The sequence below is a fragment of the Botryllus schlosseri genome, chromosome 16 (genome assembly GCF_051294905.1).
Source record: "Botryllus schlosseri isolate E-star chromosome 16, Bs_hap1, whole genome shotgun sequence".
Taxonomy (NCBI): domain Eukaryota; kingdom Metazoa; phylum Chordata; class Ascidiacea; order Stolidobranchia; family Styelidae; genus Botryllus; species Botryllus schlosseri.
Window position 1 is genome coordinate 1,393,258 of NC_137251.1, and position 20,920 is coordinate 1,414,177.

The 20,920-nt window shown below is 40.4% G+C and overlaps 3 protein-coding genes across 8 annotated transcripts in view; all 3 read right to left on the bottom strand.

The window, feature by feature from the left end:
* Positions 1–20,920, bottom strand: part of LOC145459003 (glutamine--fructose-6-phosphate aminotransferase [isomerizing] 2-like) — a 97,953-nt gene that overhangs the window by 16,394 nt on the left and 60,639 nt on the right. For all 3 annotated transcript variants that reach the window (XM_080337524.1, XM_080337521.1, XM_080337522.1), the window contains exons 2-3: positions 496–546; positions 19–126 (exon numbers count right to left, since the gene is read on the bottom strand). In XM_080337524.1, the coding sequence (XP_080193650.1) occupies positions 19–126; positions 496–502 (115 nt within the window). In that variant the 5' untranslated portion in view covers positions 503–546. The remainder of the gene's footprint in view (positions 1–18; positions 127–495; positions 547–20,920) is intronic.
* On the bottom strand, positions 5,958–9,072 carry LOC145459006 (uncharacterized). The gene is made up of 5 exons (XM_080337530.1): positions 9,050–9,072; positions 8,128–8,326; positions 7,433–7,528; positions 6,802–7,025; positions 5,958–6,471 (listed from the first exon to the last, which is right to left on the bottom strand). Exons 2-5 carry the CDS (start codon positions 8,324–8,326, stop codon positions 6,283–6,285), a joined length of 708 nt encoding a protein of 235 aa, XP_080193656.1. The 5' UTR covers positions 9,050–9,072; the 3' UTR covers positions 5,958–6,282.
* Positions 14,071–20,920, bottom strand: part of LOC145459004 (transcription factor 7-like 2) — a 45,375-nt gene continuing 38,525 nt past the window's right edge. The window contains exons 5-12 of one of the 4 annotated variants that reach the window (XM_080337526.1): positions 20,495–20,722; positions 19,503–19,671; positions 18,742–18,849; positions 18,629–18,677; positions 18,312–18,534; positions 17,082–17,166; positions 16,658–16,819; positions 14,071–15,916 (exon numbers count right to left, since the gene is read on the bottom strand). In XM_080337526.1, coding sequence (XP_080193652.1) covers positions 15,302–15,916; positions 16,658–16,819; positions 17,082–17,166; positions 18,312–18,534; positions 18,629–18,677; positions 18,742–18,849; positions 19,503–19,671; positions 20,495–20,722 — 1,639 coding nt within the window. In that variant the 3' untranslated portion in view covers positions 14,071–15,301. Of the gene's footprint in view, positions 15,917–16,657; positions 16,820–17,081; positions 17,170–17,601; positions 17,672–18,311; positions 18,535–18,628; positions 18,678–18,741; positions 18,850–19,502; positions 19,672–20,494; positions 20,723–20,920 lie in introns of all 4 variants that reach the window. The other 3 variants (XM_080337525.1, XM_080337528.1, XM_080337527.1) reach the window with 3 other exon arrangements.

The window sequence follows — 20,920 nt, forward strand, 5'->3', positions numbered from 1 at the left end:
ATATATTTTGGTACTTACCAGCAGAGTCATAGCCTCGGTATTCGAGCCGCTTTAATCCATTGATTAGAGTCTGGAGGATATATTTTCTCTTACATGGGTGTCGGTGATTAACGTACGCAAATATACCTGAATTGATAAAAAAGTTCCATTGAGCAGCAACAAAGATAATAAAGATTTTATATTTTTGCCATCATATTATTTTGCCAATTCACTATTCAACAGAAACCATATGAAAAAATGAATATTATTTTGTGCTATAAGCAATATAAGTAGAAACATACAACCGCAACAATAAACTGTTGAATTCTACGAAAAGTTAGGACAGCAAGGAATGTACAGTCAATTATGTGGTTAATTAGGAAAATTATACTTCACTTGCTGCGCATAGGAGAATATCATGTGACTAAATCAGGAACATAGTCTACCAACTGAAAACACCAGAATCACAGTATCTAGTTGTCACAAACTTGAAAAATATAACTGAAAATCACTTACCACACATCTTTAAAATTGAACTTTATCCAAAGAAAAAACTATCCTATCGATCTGAAAATCACGAGGCAGTTCCTTAAAAAAAGTATATCACCGGTACTCAGATATACCTATTCTACAAACAGCTGTAGACCCCACGGCATGTTCCCAGCTACACAAATTACTTAACAAACAAAACATATCTCTTTCGTCACAGCCAAACCCTGCAGTCAAATAAGCCCCCCGAAAAGGTGAAGCTTATTTAAACAAGATTGCAGTCGAATAGAACAGTATGATCAATGTTAATGAATAATGAACTATAATAACTATTCGTTGCCATCCTATCTAGAAACTGGTTATCACACCACAGACAGTGGAATGAATTTCTATACTTGAGTTTTAAAGTTTATTAAATAAACATTGCTATCAAATAACACTTCCTGTTATTCTGATGACGAAATTTCATGTTGACCGAAGTCTGAATTGAAGTATCTAAGTATGCTTTTCTTGCATCGATTGTACATAATGTTTTACCAATGTTACGAATATTTCTGTGTGTACGGACTTCCCATGAAAATGTTGAAACGCTTTTATTATGCGAAACCTGATACTCGCATTAAATGATAGATAATGTTTCCGACTACAAAGGACATTGGCATGACTTTGCTATAATAGGATGCTAAATACTAAAACTTCCAATACAGCTCCATACTAAAAATTGAGACCTTGTGACAAGTGACAACCCAGGACAGTTAAGCTTGAGATACCATTTTAAATTTTTAGCACACCAACAGTATCAATTATATTGAAATATGACATGAGTAGAGAAACATTCAATTATCGCAAAGTAAAAACAGGGTTGCCGCCCGGAATGCACACCTCCTCAACCAAATCCATTCTTGTTGATTTAAAAAAAAAAGAAATATAGCGAAGCTTCATCAAATAAGAACTTCATAACGAAGAGAATTTTCATCTGGAATCTGGATGTTGAGTGAAACCTTCATACTTGCCTTCAGCTCGCTGCTATAGCCACTTTAGAACTAAGATTCAAAGAACTAGCAAGTGCCGGTTCCCCCACTGTGTCGGGCCAATAGAACAATAACTATATTTCGCTCAATACTTTTGCTATTACAGCTTCAACAGATTAGTCACAATCGCATTACATTTGTGATTTGTAGACTGTATAATTACCGTATTTAATTTGAGCTTATAACGTACCGTACCTACTAAGAAAACTGAATCTTTTGTAACTGAACCCCTGCTATAAATAGTCGAGTAGCGCTGAGGTAGAATGTACATTCCCAACGCATGTGTACATTGTACGTGCAACGATCATAATCCGAACTTAACCCGCGTGCCGAGCTTGCCAACAGGCAGGTAAAGTCCGGCTACGTAAACAACCGATCATATTTTACTTTACGATACGCTTGAGTTATTTCCATACTATGTCAACACGTCAGCATCACTCATTTTACGAGATAAAGAGTACATCCGGGTCTCCCAACAATAGCGCATCCTAAATGCTATTTACTATCCATTAATGCTTTCAATTATATGAACTCGACCAACTTCAGATATTTGATAATACCCGCCACTGTACTTCCACTGATCAGCCCACAAGATTACCGGACCGCAATCTGACATATCGACCTAACCTATCGACACATGCACTCATGCAGCATTCATTTTCGTCGCTTCCTTTTATGTCATTCTTTCTTAAATCCAGCGTGCACGCCTCTTACTTACATGCAGTAGGCCAAGGTGGGTGTCGGATTAAAAGACTACTCGTTTCGGCACCCTCCTATCTTTTCATTATGTCGCAACAGTCGACGAGCATGTCCATGTCCATTGTCCATGTCCACATTCAAGTCGAAATACAAGCAATTTCTACTAAATGAATACTAGTCCGTCCTCAAAATTACCCGATCTTGACCTGACCTTTCGATCTCGCCTTCCGTGACATGCCACCTCATTTTGTCGACTGCTTTTAATATTATCTTCTTTTACTTTTCATTCATTGTGCATGCCCCCTCTTTACATCGCCTAGGTCAAGGTGGGTGTGATATATTCAAAGACTTCCAAGTCGTTTCGACACCTTCCTTCCTATCTTTTCATTGCATTCTGTCGCAATTTTGTGGTCTATTGAACTGATAAAAAATTGCTAGTAACCCGAAACCGATCTTGTGGTGTACCGATATGATAAAAGTTTTATTAAAATGATGATGATGTTAATATCCGCATCTGAGCATCCAACAAGTCGCTTCTCAAGCGATTCAGTATCCTAAACATAAAGGATATATGCGGCAATTAGAAACAGCCAATTTCCGTATCAGATCCACTGCGGTCACTGCCCCGAAAATTCCAACGACATTCATTATCTTCATCATCATCATCATCATCATTGGTTTATTACCAATTTTTATCAGTTCACTACGCCACAAAAATGCGATACAATGAAAAGATAGGGATGAGGTGTCGAAGCGACTTGGAGTAGTCTATGGAATAAGACACCCACCTTGGCCTATGCGATGTAAAGAGGGGGCGTGCACATTGCACAGTGCACACTGAATGAAAAGTAAAAGAAGATAGTATAGAAAAGAGAAAGCGACAGAAAATGGGGTGGCATGTCGTGGAAGGCGAGATCGATAGGTCAGGTCGCGGTCCGGTGATCTTGAGGATGGACTAGTATTTATCAAGTAGTAGCCTAGTTGCTTATGTATTTTGACTTGAATGTGAACATGCTCGTCGACTGTCGGATGGCCGGAATCAAAAGCGCATACAGCACACTTGCGCCCTCGTCGACTTGAAAGATTATCGTTCTAGCAAGTAGCCTATTCTATTTTCTATTCTACGCCAAGTCGTTTCGACACCTTCCTATCTTTCAGTGCATTGTATCGGAATCTTGTGGTGTATCGATCTGATGAATTTGTTAATAATAAACTGAACTAAACTTTGCAGTGTCTGAACTGCAGTTAGGGTTCTGGTTTAAATCAGGCTGATTTAAATCAGTGTGATTTAAATCAGTTTTTTTCGTTGAATTTTAATTTTACCATTTTGATTTTATTGATTATTTTGGTTTTTTCAAATTTCGGACGAGATGCGGGAATGTGGTTTGTTATCGGACAATCATGTGCATTTTATGTAAACCGGAGATAGCATCTCGTCACCGGCACCGATATAGCATAGCAATTTACAACGTATAGCTACGTTGTAAATCGCTATGGCTATAGTTCAGCTATTTGACAGACAGACGGAAAAGAGCAAAGAGCGATAGTTAACGTTTTGCTGTGGATACCAGTTATTTGTCTGCGACATGCTGCTGCTATTTCGGAGGCACTGGTGGGATACCGCAAACGAAGCGCAATCCGGAGTCTCTGTCGAATTCGAAAGGTTCCCTCATCTCTGATCCAGTTTGATGACATAAACAACTCCATCGATCAAGATGAAGATGCAACTATTATGGATATGCTCCTGATTTGACTCAGCATGTTTCTTCGCTACTATAGAACAGATCAGTAACGATTCTGGCGACCCATATCATCACCACATAGGTTAAACGTTTTCAGCTATCATTACCACATAGGTTGATCGTTTTCAGCTGTCTGGATGATGATTCACAGCCCCACATTATTAAAGCTTTAGCGTTCTCCTTCATCACTTTGATTGACATGATCGTCATTCATCCCATTTTCTTTCGTTCGTGTTGTTATTATGAGTAAAAAAAAAAAATCAAAAAAATCATGATTTGAATTATTTAATGGATTAAAATCGATTTTAATCAAGGGCAAAATGATTTAAACCAGAACCCTTACTGCAGTAGAATATCCTAGTCGTCGGGTCCACATTTCATATGCAATGCACTACACTGAAATTTAATTTAGTAGGTTATATCGCTGCTATATGACCTAAAAGGTCCAAAAATACCTTCAAAAGAAATGAATATCATCCATTCGAAACTTACGTTTGCTCATTTTAATTCAGTAGGCCTTCTACGAATTATTTCCGAAACCACACCTGCATTCGGAATTTCCAGGCAATGGCATCGCGCGGCAGGCCCGTAGTAGGCGTTTGTTAGTTATACAATTAGAATACAATGTAGGCTAATCTGCGGTAATTATATTTATCCGTGGAGGCCAGCAATGTGTGAAACCCCGAGGTCTAAACCAGGGGTCACCAAAACGCAGCCATAGGTCATATGTTGCGGCATGCGATCTGATCTGAGATTTCGCAAGAAGGCAGTAAAGCATTTTGAAATGCTGAAATTTATTTCAGTTTTTAAATATCCTTGTTGCTGTTGTTCAAAGTTGGCTATTCTCCTGTGCCCAACTAAACTACTGTTCGTCACTATAGCTGAAAAGGCACGACCGATAGAAGCAGAATTCGATGGAGGGAAAATCACCCGATATAAATGGGCAATGGGCATACTGCCCCAGACACTACCAAGACCGATCGCGACGCTGAGCAAATGGCTTGTGCTATAAGATAATTAAATCATTGTGAGGTGATGGCCATTCAGCTAGCGTAGGCTACTGTTGTGTCTCGCTAGCCCCAATATCGATGCACTGAAACGCGTTGCCCGGTATCGTGCGCAGCTCAGTTCAAAATAAAAGTAATAATAATAATTAATCTAAAAACGTGAAGCGCACGCAGGAATCGTGTCAGGTGACATGGGAGCCGCCAATTGAATATGTTTCTCTACTGCCTGCTTCTGGTTACCGTGTTACTGCTTATTGCTACAAAGATCTGAAGGTGATGGAGGAACGATAGCAGCAAAGATGGGACTTATACATTGATGGCTGACTATTGCTGTATCAAGCGAGACAGCCCACAGCTTGAAGAGTTATAAGCGAAATTTTTGCCCTAACACTCGCACTCCATCTGTCCCGTATAAACAATATATCAGTATTAGCAAAATAAAGCAGTGAAAATATTTATTTGAAGATCTCTTTACATCGCCAATATGCCCATGTGGGTGTCTGATGTCAAAGACTACTCCATGTCCTTTCTACACCTTATCCTATCATTGTATCCCAATCGTGTGGTGTATTGATCTGATAAAATTGTTTCTAATATACTGATCTGGACCATATATTGAGTTATTTTCTCTCGCTTGTAGATGTAGATCTTTAAACGGTTTGTAGAATAAACGCAGGTATCTGAATTTTGATAGGTTTTTGTGGGTGTTGATTCAGCGCCGGAAGGTTAGTCAAAAAATTGTCAGATCTAAGTTTGTGCTCTCCTGCGATTCATCTACTGGGAATTTTGTCTGAATCTACTCTAACTATTGATATTTTCGCGTTTGTTATAGAAACCATGCGCATCTTACGAGCACGCCATTTGAGTGATACAAATATGTGTAGTGTACCCGTATTCATGCACCTGACTGGTCATAATGATAAACCGTTGATCACGAAATAAACCTATCTATCTATCATTCTCATCTGCTTCACCTGTTGACGTGTTCTACATCGTTAAAAGCCACTTGATCACTTGACATTTATAAAGTTTTATTAGACGTAAACTGTATGAGATCCCTGTATTTCGACGAATGTGTATTTGACACACAATAAATCGGAAATGAACTTTTTTTATTGACCTTTTTTTATATATTTTATAAAAATAAGACGTAAACATCATAAATATAACGTGGTTGGAATAAGAAGGCCATATATAATCCCTCTTTCTATATTGAAGTCCCAGCCATACAGGCAAAAGCAGGCAACAAAAATATTCGGGATGACGGTTTTCTGTATCCGAACTGCGACTGTCTCGAAACAGATGAATTGATATTCGAACCACAGATGATTTGCGTCACGCCTCACAAAGCACGGCTGGTTTTTCGTATGCGGGATTTTGGTTGTAAAGGCCTTCTTGCTTTTGATTTCCGTCCGTACGAGCCATGATCATCAACTGAGTGTAGCTCAATGTGAAGTCTGGTTGGTTTTGCCGCCATTTCAAGTATCTTGGAGACTGTCCATTTGTGAACAACACTTTTTCGGTCTGAAAACAAGCATTGTTCTGATAGGCTAGATTTGATAGGATCAAAAAATTGATATATGCCTACAATGTTCTTTTGCATGCTCTACTAGTTGCTGACGAATACCCCTGACTCAGGGGCCCTGAGGAGTGCCAGCCGAAAATATTCGGTTTCATTACAGTAAGAATATATTATTCAATTGTATATTGATTGAAGTTATGCCTATATATGAGTAGGGTATATCTTCAAACTACGAGGCGTAATTTATCAATATACTTCACCGAATCTCTACGAATGCTTGCTATCGTTAATTTGTGGTGTTATGAAATGCTAATACCAATAATAACACTCACATCAGGATCCACGGTCATTCCAAGCCAGGCGTAGACTGAGACTTGATTCCTTCTCACCAAACCTCTCAGATACCTCGTAACCACGAAGAGGTGATCGTGCCCGTAGATATTGGCGGGTTTTCCGTTCGATATGCGGGCGCACACTTTCTCAGCGGTGCTGTAGTTCATGTTTTTCTCAAACACGGCCCAGAAACATCTCCCGTTGAAGGACAGAGGACATAAAGCTAAGAACAAATCACAGTATATCGTTTGTGGTTGTCAGACTTGTTCTAGTTGCGCATTATACATAAAAACACAGTTGCCGAACAACTATGGAAACACGTGTCGACGTTTGGCGCGAAACGTAATACCGGCGTTCTGTTGTGTGATGTTCTTGCATCCATTGCTAACTCAGAGTCGTCACTACAAACAATGGCGCAGCCGGGGGTTGGGTTCAGCCGTTCCGATTCCGATAGAATAAAAACGAATGAGCTGCGTCGGAATCGAGTTTAGTTTCTTGTGTTTTAGTTCGTTGGTTGCGGGTTTTCAATGGTCATTTAATTCTAGTTCAAGCTGCGTGTTTTGGAAACCCAGTAGTTTGTCCAACTCTATTGTCTGTGCGCTGGTCATGGTTTGGCGCGAATTTTCTCACCTTGCTGCGTGTAACGCAGTTCCTTCCTCAATTCGTCGATCTGTCTGTTGCTTTCGTCCTGTAGCGATTTAGTTGTAACCTCCCACATCGCCATCACTATAAAGAATTGAACGGAAATGGTCAGGACATTAACGAAGCAGTTATACATTTTCATAGCACTTTCTTACTCAAGCGCTTATGTTAGGACTAGGCCTACTTTCCATTTCTATACTGCAACAGTTTTGTAGGGAAAACCTGCGTAATTTACAGGCGTTGGTATTTAAAAATTGAAGAAAGCATAGTTTGGGGATAAGATTGCATCGATTTTATGAGTGAATTTGTCATAAGGACTACCTGAAATGGTCATTGAATCCATGATAATATATATTCGGAAGATTGCACCTATGTTTGTTTGTCATTAGTCAATTCGCGTACAGTCGCGAAATCACGAATTTCGGAAGAATCAGCTTACGATTAACTGCTAAAAATATGCGAACCCATCGACCACATCTAAACTTTCTGAAATTGTATATTGAGTGTTTTTCAGACTATTCATTTTATAGTTCCACATAGCGTAATTTTGACGGCTTTGAATAGCTTCTTCTACTTGTAATTGAGTAGAAATTTACGGGGTTACTTCTAGTTCTACATGAATGAATGCTTGGACCGCTTCTGCCATACCGCACCACAAAGAATTATGGCAGAAATCCACTCACTTATGCGAACATTCGCCTGGACTTCCGACTTGAAAATCTCGTTGTCAGCCTGCAGAATCTGCGACGGGACAACGTTCGACTTCAGTTGAACGCCGACATTTTGGCAAACTTGGCGACAGGTCGCTAATTGCGAGCTGCTTCCGTGGCACGAGTTCCTTGTCAACAGGAAAGTAAGAAAGAGGAACACTGCTGATATCATCTGTGAAATTGCGTCGCTTTGGTTAAACGTAATCGTGCGAGTCATTAGAGCTTGATCACGAAAAGCTGGGACTTTCCTCAGCTCTGAATGATGATTACATCGATTATATTGATGAAGATTACTGAACTACGATCTGACATATCGACATTGCCTACCGACATATGTCACCTAATATTTACCGCATTATCATCTTGTTAATTCAATGCGAACGCCTCTTGAATGCATGCTGTTCTATGCCAAAGCTGGTGTTTGATTGTGAGACTCTTACAAATAGTATCGAATCCAAGCAATATTTTCGATCTATCGCAATCTTGTGGTGTTTTGAATTGACGAACTGAGTGATATACTGAACTGATCCTTAGTGGTGACCGGTAGCGACTGTTGACGAATTGATGCAGTAAACTAGAGACGAAATAAGTCATTCTATATCTCAGTTTGATAACAACGGAATATAAATTATTATCGAAGCACAGCAGATTCAGTCTATAAGACAGATCGGCGAATATCCAGCCGAAAGAAATGTAACAAAACCCGCAATTCAAGAGAAGTTTGTTCAATACCATAAAGCGGAAAGTAGGATAATTATTAAATTACTATTAAGCAACTCATTCGTTTCATTATTATTCACATCGATTCATAAACGCCACAAGATTGCGATAAAGTGAAAAGATATAGGGAGGAGGCGAAACGACTTGGAGTATAGTCTTTCAATCAAACACCCACCTGCTAGCATTCTTTCTACCAAGCAGATGGCTTCCTTCTCATTAACTCCTTAGTTCGAAAGCGCGTAACGTATCATAGGCTCCACACAGACTTATATTCTGCATCTATACTCAGTTGCCTCTGACGATTCATGACCTGTATTACTGACGAGAAACTGAAGTCGCTTTGCGCGAATCTGACACATTTCTATCTCGTATATTACCAACCGTAAATATCCTGCATGCATAATTGTACGTCAGCGCTGGTATGACCGATACACGCGAATCATGTCTCAAACGTGATCGTCTGTTTTTAGCTGTTCATGTGCATACGATCAAGTATTGATCATTTTTTGATAAATTTATCGCTTGCGCTCCTACAGAGATTCGTGTATCACCAAATCGTCCGCGAATCATCGCAGAATCAAATCACAAATTGCTCAAATCCGTGTTAGAACGTGTAGCGTTGAATAATTGTAACCTAGAATTGTAAATTTGCATCGGTTGCAGTTTAATCGACTGCAATAGAACCTATTTCCGTTTCCCGCGTAATTTAAAACAGCCTCCCGTTTGCAAAGGTCATCAAAGTAGTTATCGCTGATACTCAAGTTAAAGTAACGTGAATTCTTACTGATAAAATAAATGATTTTCATGTAAAAACGTGTTCTAGGCCTTAGTCTTGTCTATAAAACGGATTAGTAGTATAACAACGTGATAACCTGAGTAATGAGAACGCAAGAAGTCTACCAGAATACTCCGTACATGTCGATTATATAACCTAGCCATAGTTTTGCTTATAATAATTTGAAGCGGAAGTCTTGAGCATGTAAGCAAAATCCACCCGCGAGTGCTCCGTAAAATTAAATGTAAATCGTAAATTTCTACAGAAGTAAACGTAACGATTTCAGAGCAATAAAAGTATTCCAGGCCTAATTTTGTCTGTAAAACTGTTAAGTAGAAGTCTAACAACATAATTACTTGAGGAAGTACAGAAAATCTACCCGAGTAATCCCAATAGGTAGAAGTACTCGTTATTGACAATCTCTACCTATGACACTTTGTAGGCATTGCTTGCTCCTGCATGTCAACTATATTTTCAAATTCGCTGAAATTTATTCCTTGATCTAAAACACAAATCGCAGCAAGGTCTGACACTGCTGTAATTTCTTTGGAATAGCTCGGATTTAAAATAACTACGGTTACCATAAATGGTTTGCACGTGTTGCAAGTCGCATTGCAGCTTTATAATACAATGCTAGCGATCGTCGGGGCTACCAAATTCTGCTACATTCGTAGTAAAGTCGTGCGCGTGACGTAATTCGCAGCCGAATGCACTTTCGGTGAACTATTTCAAAGAAAATATAAATAGACGCGCGTTTGTATGACATGACGGCATCGTGGTCACTATTTGGCGCTATGTTGCGGGCAGACTTGGGCGACAAGGTAATTCTAGTTGTCTGGACTTTTTAGAGCGAAATACCTTCAACTTAAAATCTCATTTCTGGTTTTTCTGAAAATACTACAGGAAAGCTGCATAGCGCGAAACGATCCAAAGCTTGCTGTACGGACATTTGTCATCCTCGTGCTTATGATGTGGACTGATCTTGACGCGTTTCTTTTTAATTCGGAGTGAATACAATTTCCACTTCGAAATTATCTACTTCGGAAAAACTATGTGATTTTAATTCTAATCTAATGTTTTCCCGAAAATGCTATGCAGGAGGACTGTACAGTGCACAGTGCCAAACAAGCTTGGCGTACAGACATTTGCCATTCTCATGCGTACAGAACTCTGCTTCGATATAAAGTGAACTTGATTTTTGCTGTATTTCCTTGAAATAGAGAATTCTTCATCATCATCATTGGTTTATTAGCAATTTCATCAGTTCAATACACCACAAAAATGCGATACAATGAAAAGACTGGAAGATGTCGAAGCGACAAGGAGTAGTCTATGAAATCTGACACCCACCTTGGCCTAGACCAGGAGTCGCCAACTCAAAATGGGTCGCGGGCCACTTTTCAAAATTCCTGGAGGCCGCGGGCCGCAAGACTTCAATATCGAGATTAAAATAGGCAACGCAGTTTAACAACCACGTTTCATAACTCTACGTTAGTACAATTAGTACAATTCTGTGCTCTCTAACATGGGCGACGGGCATAGTCACCACAAAGGAAATAATATTTTATTGTACAAACACAAATACAAAAAAAAATATTAGGATCATCAATTTCATTCTATTTTGAACTATGAGCTGCGCACGATGCCTGACAACACTCTGTAGCAACTATAACAAGGGTTACCAACCTTTTTGCTATTCACGACCGCATTTCGATTACTCATGTATCTTGCGGCCGCATAATGAACTAAATGGGGCCAAATACTCACGTTAAACTGTCCATGTCCATTGCCGGTATACTCCGGACTAATCTATTTACTTATATCGGTATAGGCTACTATGCGCTCCGAAATCGTGAGTAGTCATGTTATGAAGAGCCACAGGGATTAGTTCTGTAGTCGCGCCAAGCGCGAAAATGTTTTCACTTTCATTAGGGAATTTTGTCAATGAATATTAGCATAGTTTGACATATTACAATCAAATATTTATCCTTTCTCGGCCACTGTGATCAGATTCACCGGTAGGGCTGATGCAGGGGGTGTATTCGAAAACTTAGGGAAGTTAATAATGCGGTGCTGCATCTTTGTGTGCCAATTCTTATTACTCCCCTTTGTTGTATGCAATTATTTCTTGATCTCCCGTCAGATTTGTCGGTATAGTGGAGATATAGCCTATTTGATTCGCCCAAATGCAGGCCTACCAGAAACAAATTTCATTCATGATGAGAACACGATTAAAAATTGTATTTCTTTATGGGGCGCATGCATCATTTTCCTCTGCTGTTTGCGTCTGTACTGTAGGACTCAGATTGCAAAGGACACTACTATATTAAAATCGAAAATTAACACGTATTGAACCGCGCCTAGCGCGAAGAAAATTTCAAGAATAAGTCAAGCCTCTCATTAAGTAGGGAGTCAATTCACAAGTTCAATTTGCATATTGACGGCCGCCAACAATCCTAATTGAATTAAGTGTCGACGGCCGCATACTTTTCCTTCTACTGCCGCAGATTGGCCACCCCTGGATTAAAGAATCGAGATTGGGGTTAGCTAGACACGGTAGCCCATTAGCTGGAAAACTATCTCCTCGTAAAGCATGGTCTTTTGGAGAGCCCGAAATCGTTTTTCAAGCGCACCAGTCTCGGCAATGGTGGACCATTGCACATCAAGGCAATATGCCCATTGCCCATTCATATCAGCAAATTCTTCCTCTTCGGAATGATATTACCATACGAAGACGTATTAGATAGTGAGGAATAGTGATATCGGACATAGTATAATGGCTTGCTTTGAACACCAACAACAATATGTTTAAACTGAAATCAATTTCAGCATTTCAAAATGTAAGCGTTATTCTGAAATTTTTCCAAATCAGGTCGCGGGTAGGGCTGGGCATAATGATTCGAGTACTCGAATCTGAATCGAGTATTAATTTTAATGATTCGAGTCGAGTAGTGAAAGACGATTTTTTCGAGTACTGAAATTATACGCTCCTCGCGACTGAAAGTTAATTTATCACCGAGAGTTATAGTTTCGATACTAATTTTCACTGTTGAAGCCTTGAAACCTTGCTTGGTCGTATCGTAGCATACGAAACATATAGTACAGAGCTAGGAACGTTACTGGAAATAGCATATTGCTGAAGTCATATCTTCCCACAACATTGTCAGCAAGTGCAATGAAATCGGTATGGTCGAAAAAACACCAAAGTATCTTTAATGTGATGGATAACAGGCATTATCTTCTTTGTGGACGAATAAAAGGTACATATTTGAACTTTGAAATTTTACATTCTGTTATGACGTCATAATGAGTGATACTCGATTACTCGACTCGACTCGAAGCATATTACGTGATTCAGAATCGAATCACTCAGGTACTCGATTTTGCCCAGCCCTAGTCGCGGGCCGCAAAATATGTCCTCGCGGGCCGCGTGTTGGTGACCCCTGGCCTAGACAATGTAAAGAAGAGGCATGCACACTGAATGAAAGTAAAGAAGATAGTATAGAAAAAGAAAGCGAGAAAAGAAATGGGGCGGCATGTCATGGGAAGCGAGATCGACAGGTCAGTCGTGGACCGGTAATCTTGAGGATGGACTGTGCTTATTTAGTAGTAATTGCTTGTATTTCGACTTGAATGTGGACATGCTCGTCGACTGTCGGATGGCCGGCGGGATACTGTTCCACACATCAGGCCCGGCATATTTGATGGAGCGATGATCTTTTCGGTCGATCATATGATATTTGGACGACGTGGACGCGCGTGTGTTGTACTTGTGCGCTTTTGATTCCGAGGTAAAGAAGTCATTGAAATTGAACTCAATTCCCAAGTCTTTACGAAGTTTTGGAGCGTAGTGGCGACGATAAGCGCCTACTGCCCGGTTCGATTCCACGTCGGAGGTTTATCTGGGCTGCTCTTACCTCGCGTCTGTTCTTACGGCGACAAAAAGCCCCGATGAAAGAACGCACTCACAAGGAATGGAAAGAGCAAGAAAGGGCCGCGGAATAGAGATTAATATCGAAAAAGAACTGTGACATCGGGAACTTGGTCGAGGTGGATGCCTGTTTAAGAGACTGCAAGTGGTCGCCCGTTATCCTGTTCATTACATCGCATTGCACATTGTGCGTGTCGTGATCAGATGAAAATATAATGTGACTGTTATTGATCACTGCAGTAATTCCAATCTACGTTGTAAGAAGACTGCAGCTCTAATTCTTATCTAATTTTCCTCAAAATGGCTACACGAGAACAGCAACCTGCCAACCTTGCTGTACATAGAATTGCCATTCTCGTGTTGATGAGAATGAGCTCCAGTTTGATATTAACGGAACTTGATCTTTGTGTACCTATCATTCTAACCCCGGAAACGCTGACAATTTCAGATTATAAAACTGCAATTTCGAGTCTCACGTCGACACGCACCGTTTTCGACAGTTCATTTTTAATTTCGATATAGCGTCAGAAAAAACAAGGAACGAAAAACGTAACCCGCGGCGCACCCGCCGCGATAAAAATTCCGGACGAGTCAGGTCTAAAAGCAAGTCTTTGCCACCCACTAATTCCGTCGACCCACTAAAATCTCAAACATAATTTCATTTGTCATTCGCGAAAACGTGAGAATATGGCAGAGAGGGTGATAAATATACTGCAGTGTCGAAAATCTTTCTTTTTTCCTGCTACACGACGATGTCCGTTTAACAGGGCAGAAATAATAACGGAAAAGAACGTAACGATACGGTTGATAAGAAATCTCGCGGTTCTACTACACTTGAATAGCGACTAGAATTCGCAGTCCCGCGGTGCGTGAATAAGTAAGAACTTGATCGTAGAAAAGAAAGGAAATAAAAATATTTTCGCGGCTCGAGCGAGCACTGCATTCCGTGATATAACAAAACGCTTGTTCGAGCTGCAAACGTCACAATCGGTCGGGAAAGGCACGTTTCGATTGCATATTCGGCCGAAAAACGAGTTCATTTTGAGTTGCTGGTAAAGTGTTTCAAAAGGGCTGAATCTAACATCACTAATTATGGAGTCTTGACAGTTTTGAAAAACGCGGAAAGTTGAAATACGCACATTTTCTGCCACCACAAAAATAAAATGCCAGTTTTACATCACATTCAAGATAATTTTATATTTTTTCGACCATTCCTATTTCATTGCACTTTGTGGCAATGCTGTGGGTTGATCACGACTTCACACGTATCTCATTTCCAGTAACGCATGTAGCTTTGAGCTGCGATACCACCAATCGAAGTTTCATGGCGTCCACAGTATAAAATAGTATCGAAACTATAATTTTCCGTGATAAATCAGCTCGTAGTGGCAAGGAGCGTGTAATTTCAGCATTCGAAAAACCATCTCGACTCGAATAATTAGAATTAATACCCGTTTCAGATTCGCGTACTCAAATCATGGCAACCAGCCCTCAGCGACAAAACAGTTGGATTGAACGGAAAACCACGTTTCACGATCGGGGAATAGGGGTTGCTTGCTTTTTCGTAGCAAAATCACAATAAGGATAGGTAGAAAACGGGGTAAAAAGGGCGCGGCACCCCCCACATTCCCAGAGATAGAGTAAAACTAAATAAAAAACAGTCCGCCTGCCCGCATTGGAACATATCCACGACCATGCAACAGCGTCAAAAACCGGACACTTTATGATTTTCCTTCGACCACCGCACCCGTGGACCCCCTGGCATGATTTGCGCTTGAATTATTACTAGAAACCCCGGACTGCGCCATGCCTTTAAATATCGACAACACAGGACTGCCTAGGGGGGACGGTGGAAAAGCCAACGAGGACAGGTAAGGTGAGATAGGCATGAACGGGCCTCCGTGGGGGCTGTGGTTGTAGGGGGGTGACAAAGGCAGCAAGGGGTTACCCCCGTTTTGATGGTGCGGTAAATACATGCCACCTTGCGAATACAGTGGCGAAGGTTGCGGCCCTTTACCGTACACCCCCCCAGAGTGAGTCCTCGGCGAGTTATCGCTGGAATGTCCGCTAGATTCATGCCCCGGCATGTCCGAATGTCGCCGGGAATTGATACCAGACGGGCCGGGGGCGTTACTGTCCTGGCCGTTGCTTTTTCGGAACGGGCCGGGTGGCGCAGAAGATTGCCTGTGTAGGGGGTTTGCGTTTTCGTGCCGGAAATTGGGCCGTTCTTTTCTGTTATTGTTATTATTGTTGTTGTCGCCGCGGTTGCGCGGGTCTTGGTTATTGTTCGGCGACTCGTCGGACTTGAAAGAGTTTTCGCTGCCGTTGAATTGGTCCTAAAACGCAAAAGACGTTAGTAGTTATTTTGACAATACTACTGGAATACGATCTTTTTAAAATTTCCTAAAATTTCTCGAATATATAAAATTTCATATCGCTTTTCATAAAAGAACAAGGTATTACATGTATTTTCAAAAAATTCTACGTAAACCATATATGTAGTCAGGATTTATCTACAACAGCTTGCTGTGACTCGTAGTACTGCATTCTGTACGATATATTATCCATTGTAGTGTAATTCAGATTAATGGTATTTTAAATGTTTTTTAAACCTTTGAAACTTCTGAATTTTCCATCTCTTTTCATACAAATCACCGATTTCCATAAAATTCTATTACGGAAGTATTAGTAGTGCATTCTGTACGATATATTATTCATAATAGTCTAATTTGCAACGATAGAATTTTCAGATATTCCTTTTTTCAATTGTTAAATTTTTTAAATTCCAAATTTTTTATACAAAATATCTTATCTGTATATTCACTGAAATACTGCGAAGATCATATATATCCACTTATCCAGTCAGGATTTACCAAAAACAGCTCACTGCGACCTGTACTACTACACTCTGTATCATATATTACCCATTATAGTCTAATTTGGATCGATAGTATTTTTAGGAAATTTTTATTTTTTTCAAATTCTAAATTTTTCCTACTATATAAATTTCTGCATCCCTTTTCACACAAAACATAGTATTTTAATGAAATTCTATGAAGATCTGCTAGTAGACTCACGTGACTTGCTGGTGGCGACGATCGATACTCCTGCTTGATCTCGGGCCTCGAGTCCGGCTGGTTTCGATCGGATGGCGTCACTGTCGGCGGGAATTCCCCGTTCGTTGACGATGTCATCGCCGGCGAAACTGAGCGGGCGTCGAACGGGTTCTGTTGGAAAGGCTGCGAAAAGAAACCATGATCACCTTCTAATTTGTCGAATTCGACCTTTAGAATTATCAACTCTAAGCATAACGTAATCCTAACCCCCGATCTAAGACCAACTCAATCGTAATCCTGAATGTAGGCCTAAATAAACCCTAACCCTATATTTGAAGCCAAACTCAACCCCAACATAACCTAGCTCTAAATGTAAGTGTAAATCAACCTAACCCTATATTTGAAGCCAAACTCAACCCCCAGTCATATTCGCATGCCCACGTACCTGGTAGGGGTTCGGAGAATTCAAGGGGCTGAAGTCATCTTCATCACTGTCGTCGTCATGTTGGTATCGGATACACTTTTTCTTCCTTCTGCAAAAGAAGCGACTGAGTATCGGACAGAAGAGGATGCTGCCACCAAACAACCTTCTGCTACTGATAATGAGATTCAGTTTTTTGACCAAAACTAGGCCTGGGTTAGTTATTTTTCTAGTCGCTTGGAAGAAAATCGCAATTTATGCTTACACTCGAGTAGAAATTTCATGCCGGTGACATCATAATTAGTGGATACGATTGTTGATATGCAATGTTCTTTCCAATTCTCTACTGGTTGCTGACGCATCACCCTTACGATTACAGAGTGTCAACCGATAATATTCAGGTTTATCTCAATATACTGCCATGAGTTGCTTCATTGAAGTTTATTTAAAAATCGCTATAGCGGTTGAAAACCACTGGAGCAGACCCCCTCTGTCTAACACACGATTCCAGTCGTGAAGCAAAGTTACCCCGTTCCGGTATTACCTGCATGGCGCGCACCAAAGCTGCTGCTGTTCCAGCCCGAAGACGGCGCGGCATTTCTTTGGGTTTTGTGCTGTGATCATTCCAAATAGCGACGGTGCACACGAGCAGATGCGATGAAATGGCGGACATGCGAAAAGACACAAACACAAGCATTGAAAACGTGTGACGCGGGAAAACGTGACAACATTTCGCGATCGAACCAGACTTGAGCAAACTGCCTATCTAGCTGGCCGACGGCCTACTTGGGTAGTTCTAGTTCTAGCTGCACAGTTTTAAAAGCGGGTAGTTCTAGTTCTAGTTGCACATTTTGTAAAGTGAGTAGTTCTACTTTGCGTTGCAAGTTTTGAAAATTCAGTATCGGTAGTTTTAGTTCTAGTTACGAGTTTTGAAAAATGAGTAGTTTTAGTTCTAGTTGCGGTTTTTGAAATGTTAATATTACTAGTTATAGTTGTGTATATTGAAAAGTGAGTAGTTCTAGTTTTCGTAGCGGATTTTTTAAAGGGAGAAGTTGTAGTTGTGAATTCTGAAAAGCGAGTAGTTCTAGTTGCAGTTGCGTATTTTGAAAATTCGGCAGTTTGCACAAGTCTGAAAACAACATTTCGCGACACGGTCCTAAAACTTTCAGAAAACCATACGAGTGATTGTGACGTGACAGAGTGAGAGGTGAGAGTGAAGCGAGCAGGAAATGAGAGAGAGAGAGAGAGACAGACCTCGCCCCAGAATCGGAAGATTCGCAGGAAGACTCGTCCAACAGCGAGACGCATTCTGGGTAGCTGCGATTGCATTGCGGGTACTTGTTGTTGCTGTTGTTCGAGTTTCGGTCGGGGTGAACAAAGCGAGACAGGACTCCCAGAGTATAAGAGGCCGGGGAGGCGGGACCGGCCCAAGGTTGGGCCAAACTGGAGTAAGATCTCTCCCGGTGATTGGGCAGATCTGATAATAAGACACGATGATACTCGATTCAGATTCAAGTATTCATATCATTACACTCGGCCCTAATCACAAGACAACGGAGTAGCTAACTCACCCGTGCATTCTCCCTGGTTTTTCTCTTTCTTTCTCTTTTTCCGTTTACCCTGCAAGAAGACAACGCGTCTAGCCCAACAATCGACGACACTATATCGTCACAAAGCCACTCACGTAATTATCCCTGGCGCTCCATCCCGGGTACATCTGCAGGTGCAGCTGTCGTTCTTTTCGCGCCATTTCGTAATATTTCTGCTGCTCGTCGCGGGACAGGCTGTGCCACTAAAACAGAGAGGTGTGCATGATAAAATTTATGTCGAAAAGATGAGCTATCTCATAAACGGTTGCTCGATACTCGAGTGTGTGACTTTATAATGTAATGGTGTACATTTTCAGTCAAGTACAGGCAGAGATTTTAAAGTAACTAAATATGTAAGTCTACTAGGCCGAGTTTTGCCAAAAAACTTAAGTATAACTGGTAAGAGTCTACAAACCAAGATGGGATAAAATAACTGCGCACAAAATTTGGCTAGATTCTAACTAGTAGATGAGACCGCACAGGGGTTTCAAAATTTTGAATTCATTTTGTTTTAAATTTTACTGTCAACCCTAATTGCTAAGTTGTCTAAAATGACCATGCACAACAATTTTTGCTCACTCCCAACCGGTAGAAGCGAAGTCATTGCAGTTGAAAATTTCGGATTCGCAAAAATAGCCAGGACGGAGGGTAATCTCGAAATTATTAAAGAAAAACTAAAATAACTTCGTAGGAGTCGCGAGCAAGTAAAAAACAAGTATTCCAACCTAGTTTTGCCAAAAAAATTGAACTTCTCAGTAGAAATATGATAAAATCATTACCAATTGATTAGCCCTATATCTAAGTGCAATTTTAAACCATATGCCCAAATGTCTCTGATATGTCCACTCTCACAAACCTTTCTGCCTAGGATCTGGTTGATGGCCGCGCTTTCTTTGAGCGTGCATTCCGCGACCACCTTTGCTCTCTGTTCCTTCATGTAGAGCATAAACGCGTTGAGAGGCTTCTTTACGTATGGCCTGTCCCGTTTCGTTCTGCCCCCCTCAGACTCGCCCTTACTGTGACGCCTGAAACCAGAGTTAGAGAATAGAAAATTTGCGGCTTTTCCAAGTTATATTAGCATTAGAATGATAGATCAACAGCTTTTTTACAAAGCATATTAAAATTAAGATGATAGCTACCGTTTTTTTCAAAATCTGATTAGAATTAGAGTTGGGCTACAGAAGTTTTTTCCTGACGACCGTAAAACTAGAATTACAGATATTTTTTTTTCAAAATGGCATTAGAATTATGGTTAGTTTTTTGTTCAAATGACATTAACATCAGAATTAAACTCACAGTTATTCCTCCAATTCACAGTAGAATTAGAACTGTAGTTACATTTATTTCTTCAAATTACATTCAAATGAGAATGACAGCTACAAAGTTTTTATCCAGATCAGATCCGAATTAGAATTATAGCGTCACAGTTTTTTACCATTACATTACAATTAAAGCTAGTTTGCTTCCAATTACATCATAATTATAATTATAAAAACACAGTTTTTTCCAAATTACAGCTATGATAGCTAGCCTATAATTTTTTTTCAAATGACATTGGATTTAGAATTATAGTTACAAATAACAGTTATAGTTTTTTACATATTACATCAGTACTAGACTAACTGAATTCGAAAATCTTTATAATAAATATCTGTACAGTAAGCTTGGCTTGTTTCACACTAAACAGTTCTCCCGTAGCATTTTCAGGAAAACCAGAAATTTGATTAGAATTAAAATGAGAACATAAAAATATTTCACAAATTAGATTAAAATTATATTATCGGCATTTTGCTCAATTGGTGTAATTATACAACTAGAATTATCTAATTCACAGTAGCTGGAACTCACCCTGACTTTTCATCGTGCTTTCCGTTTGGCATATTTCCGAGCGGCCCATTCGAGACCAGGGCCGGGTGAGGTATCATGGTCGGGTGCATGCCGGGCCGGTGCGCGAACCGGGGCATGCTCGAGGCCGCCGCGGCTGCTGCGCTCGTGAAGGCTGCGAACGGGTTGGCGTAGGGAAGCATGGGAGCCATTGTCGACGCGGTGCAGATGGGGTAAATGGGGGGTGCAGGCCTGAAATAATAGAGGGCGTTGGAATGTGGAATGCTGCTTGTATGCATTTCATGTTGTGTACAGAGTAGTCAGTAGGTTTTTTTCCGGGGTTTCATTGATTTAATTGTTAGGTTGCCTAAAACACGCTACACAACCAATTTGGCTCAATACCAACTGATCGATGTGAACGCACATGAATTTTGAAAATTTTGAATTTAT

What these genes read in the sequence shown, in the direction of transcription:
- LOC145459006 (XM_080337530.1), bottom strand. Translation starts at nt 8,326, where the DNA reads ATGATATCAGCAGTGTTCCTCTTTCTTACTTTCCTGTTGACAAGGAAC. An exon ending in ACTGCGTTACACGCAGCAAG is followed by an intron (nt 7,026 to 7,432) that starts GTGAGAAAATTC and finishes ATTTGTTCTTAG; the next exon opens with CTTTATGTCCTCTGTCCTTC. An exon ending in GAATGACCGTGGATCCTGAT is followed by an intron (nt 6,472 to 6,801) that starts GTGAGTGTTATT and finishes GCTTGTTTTCAG; the next exon opens with ACCGAAAAAGTGTTGTTCAC.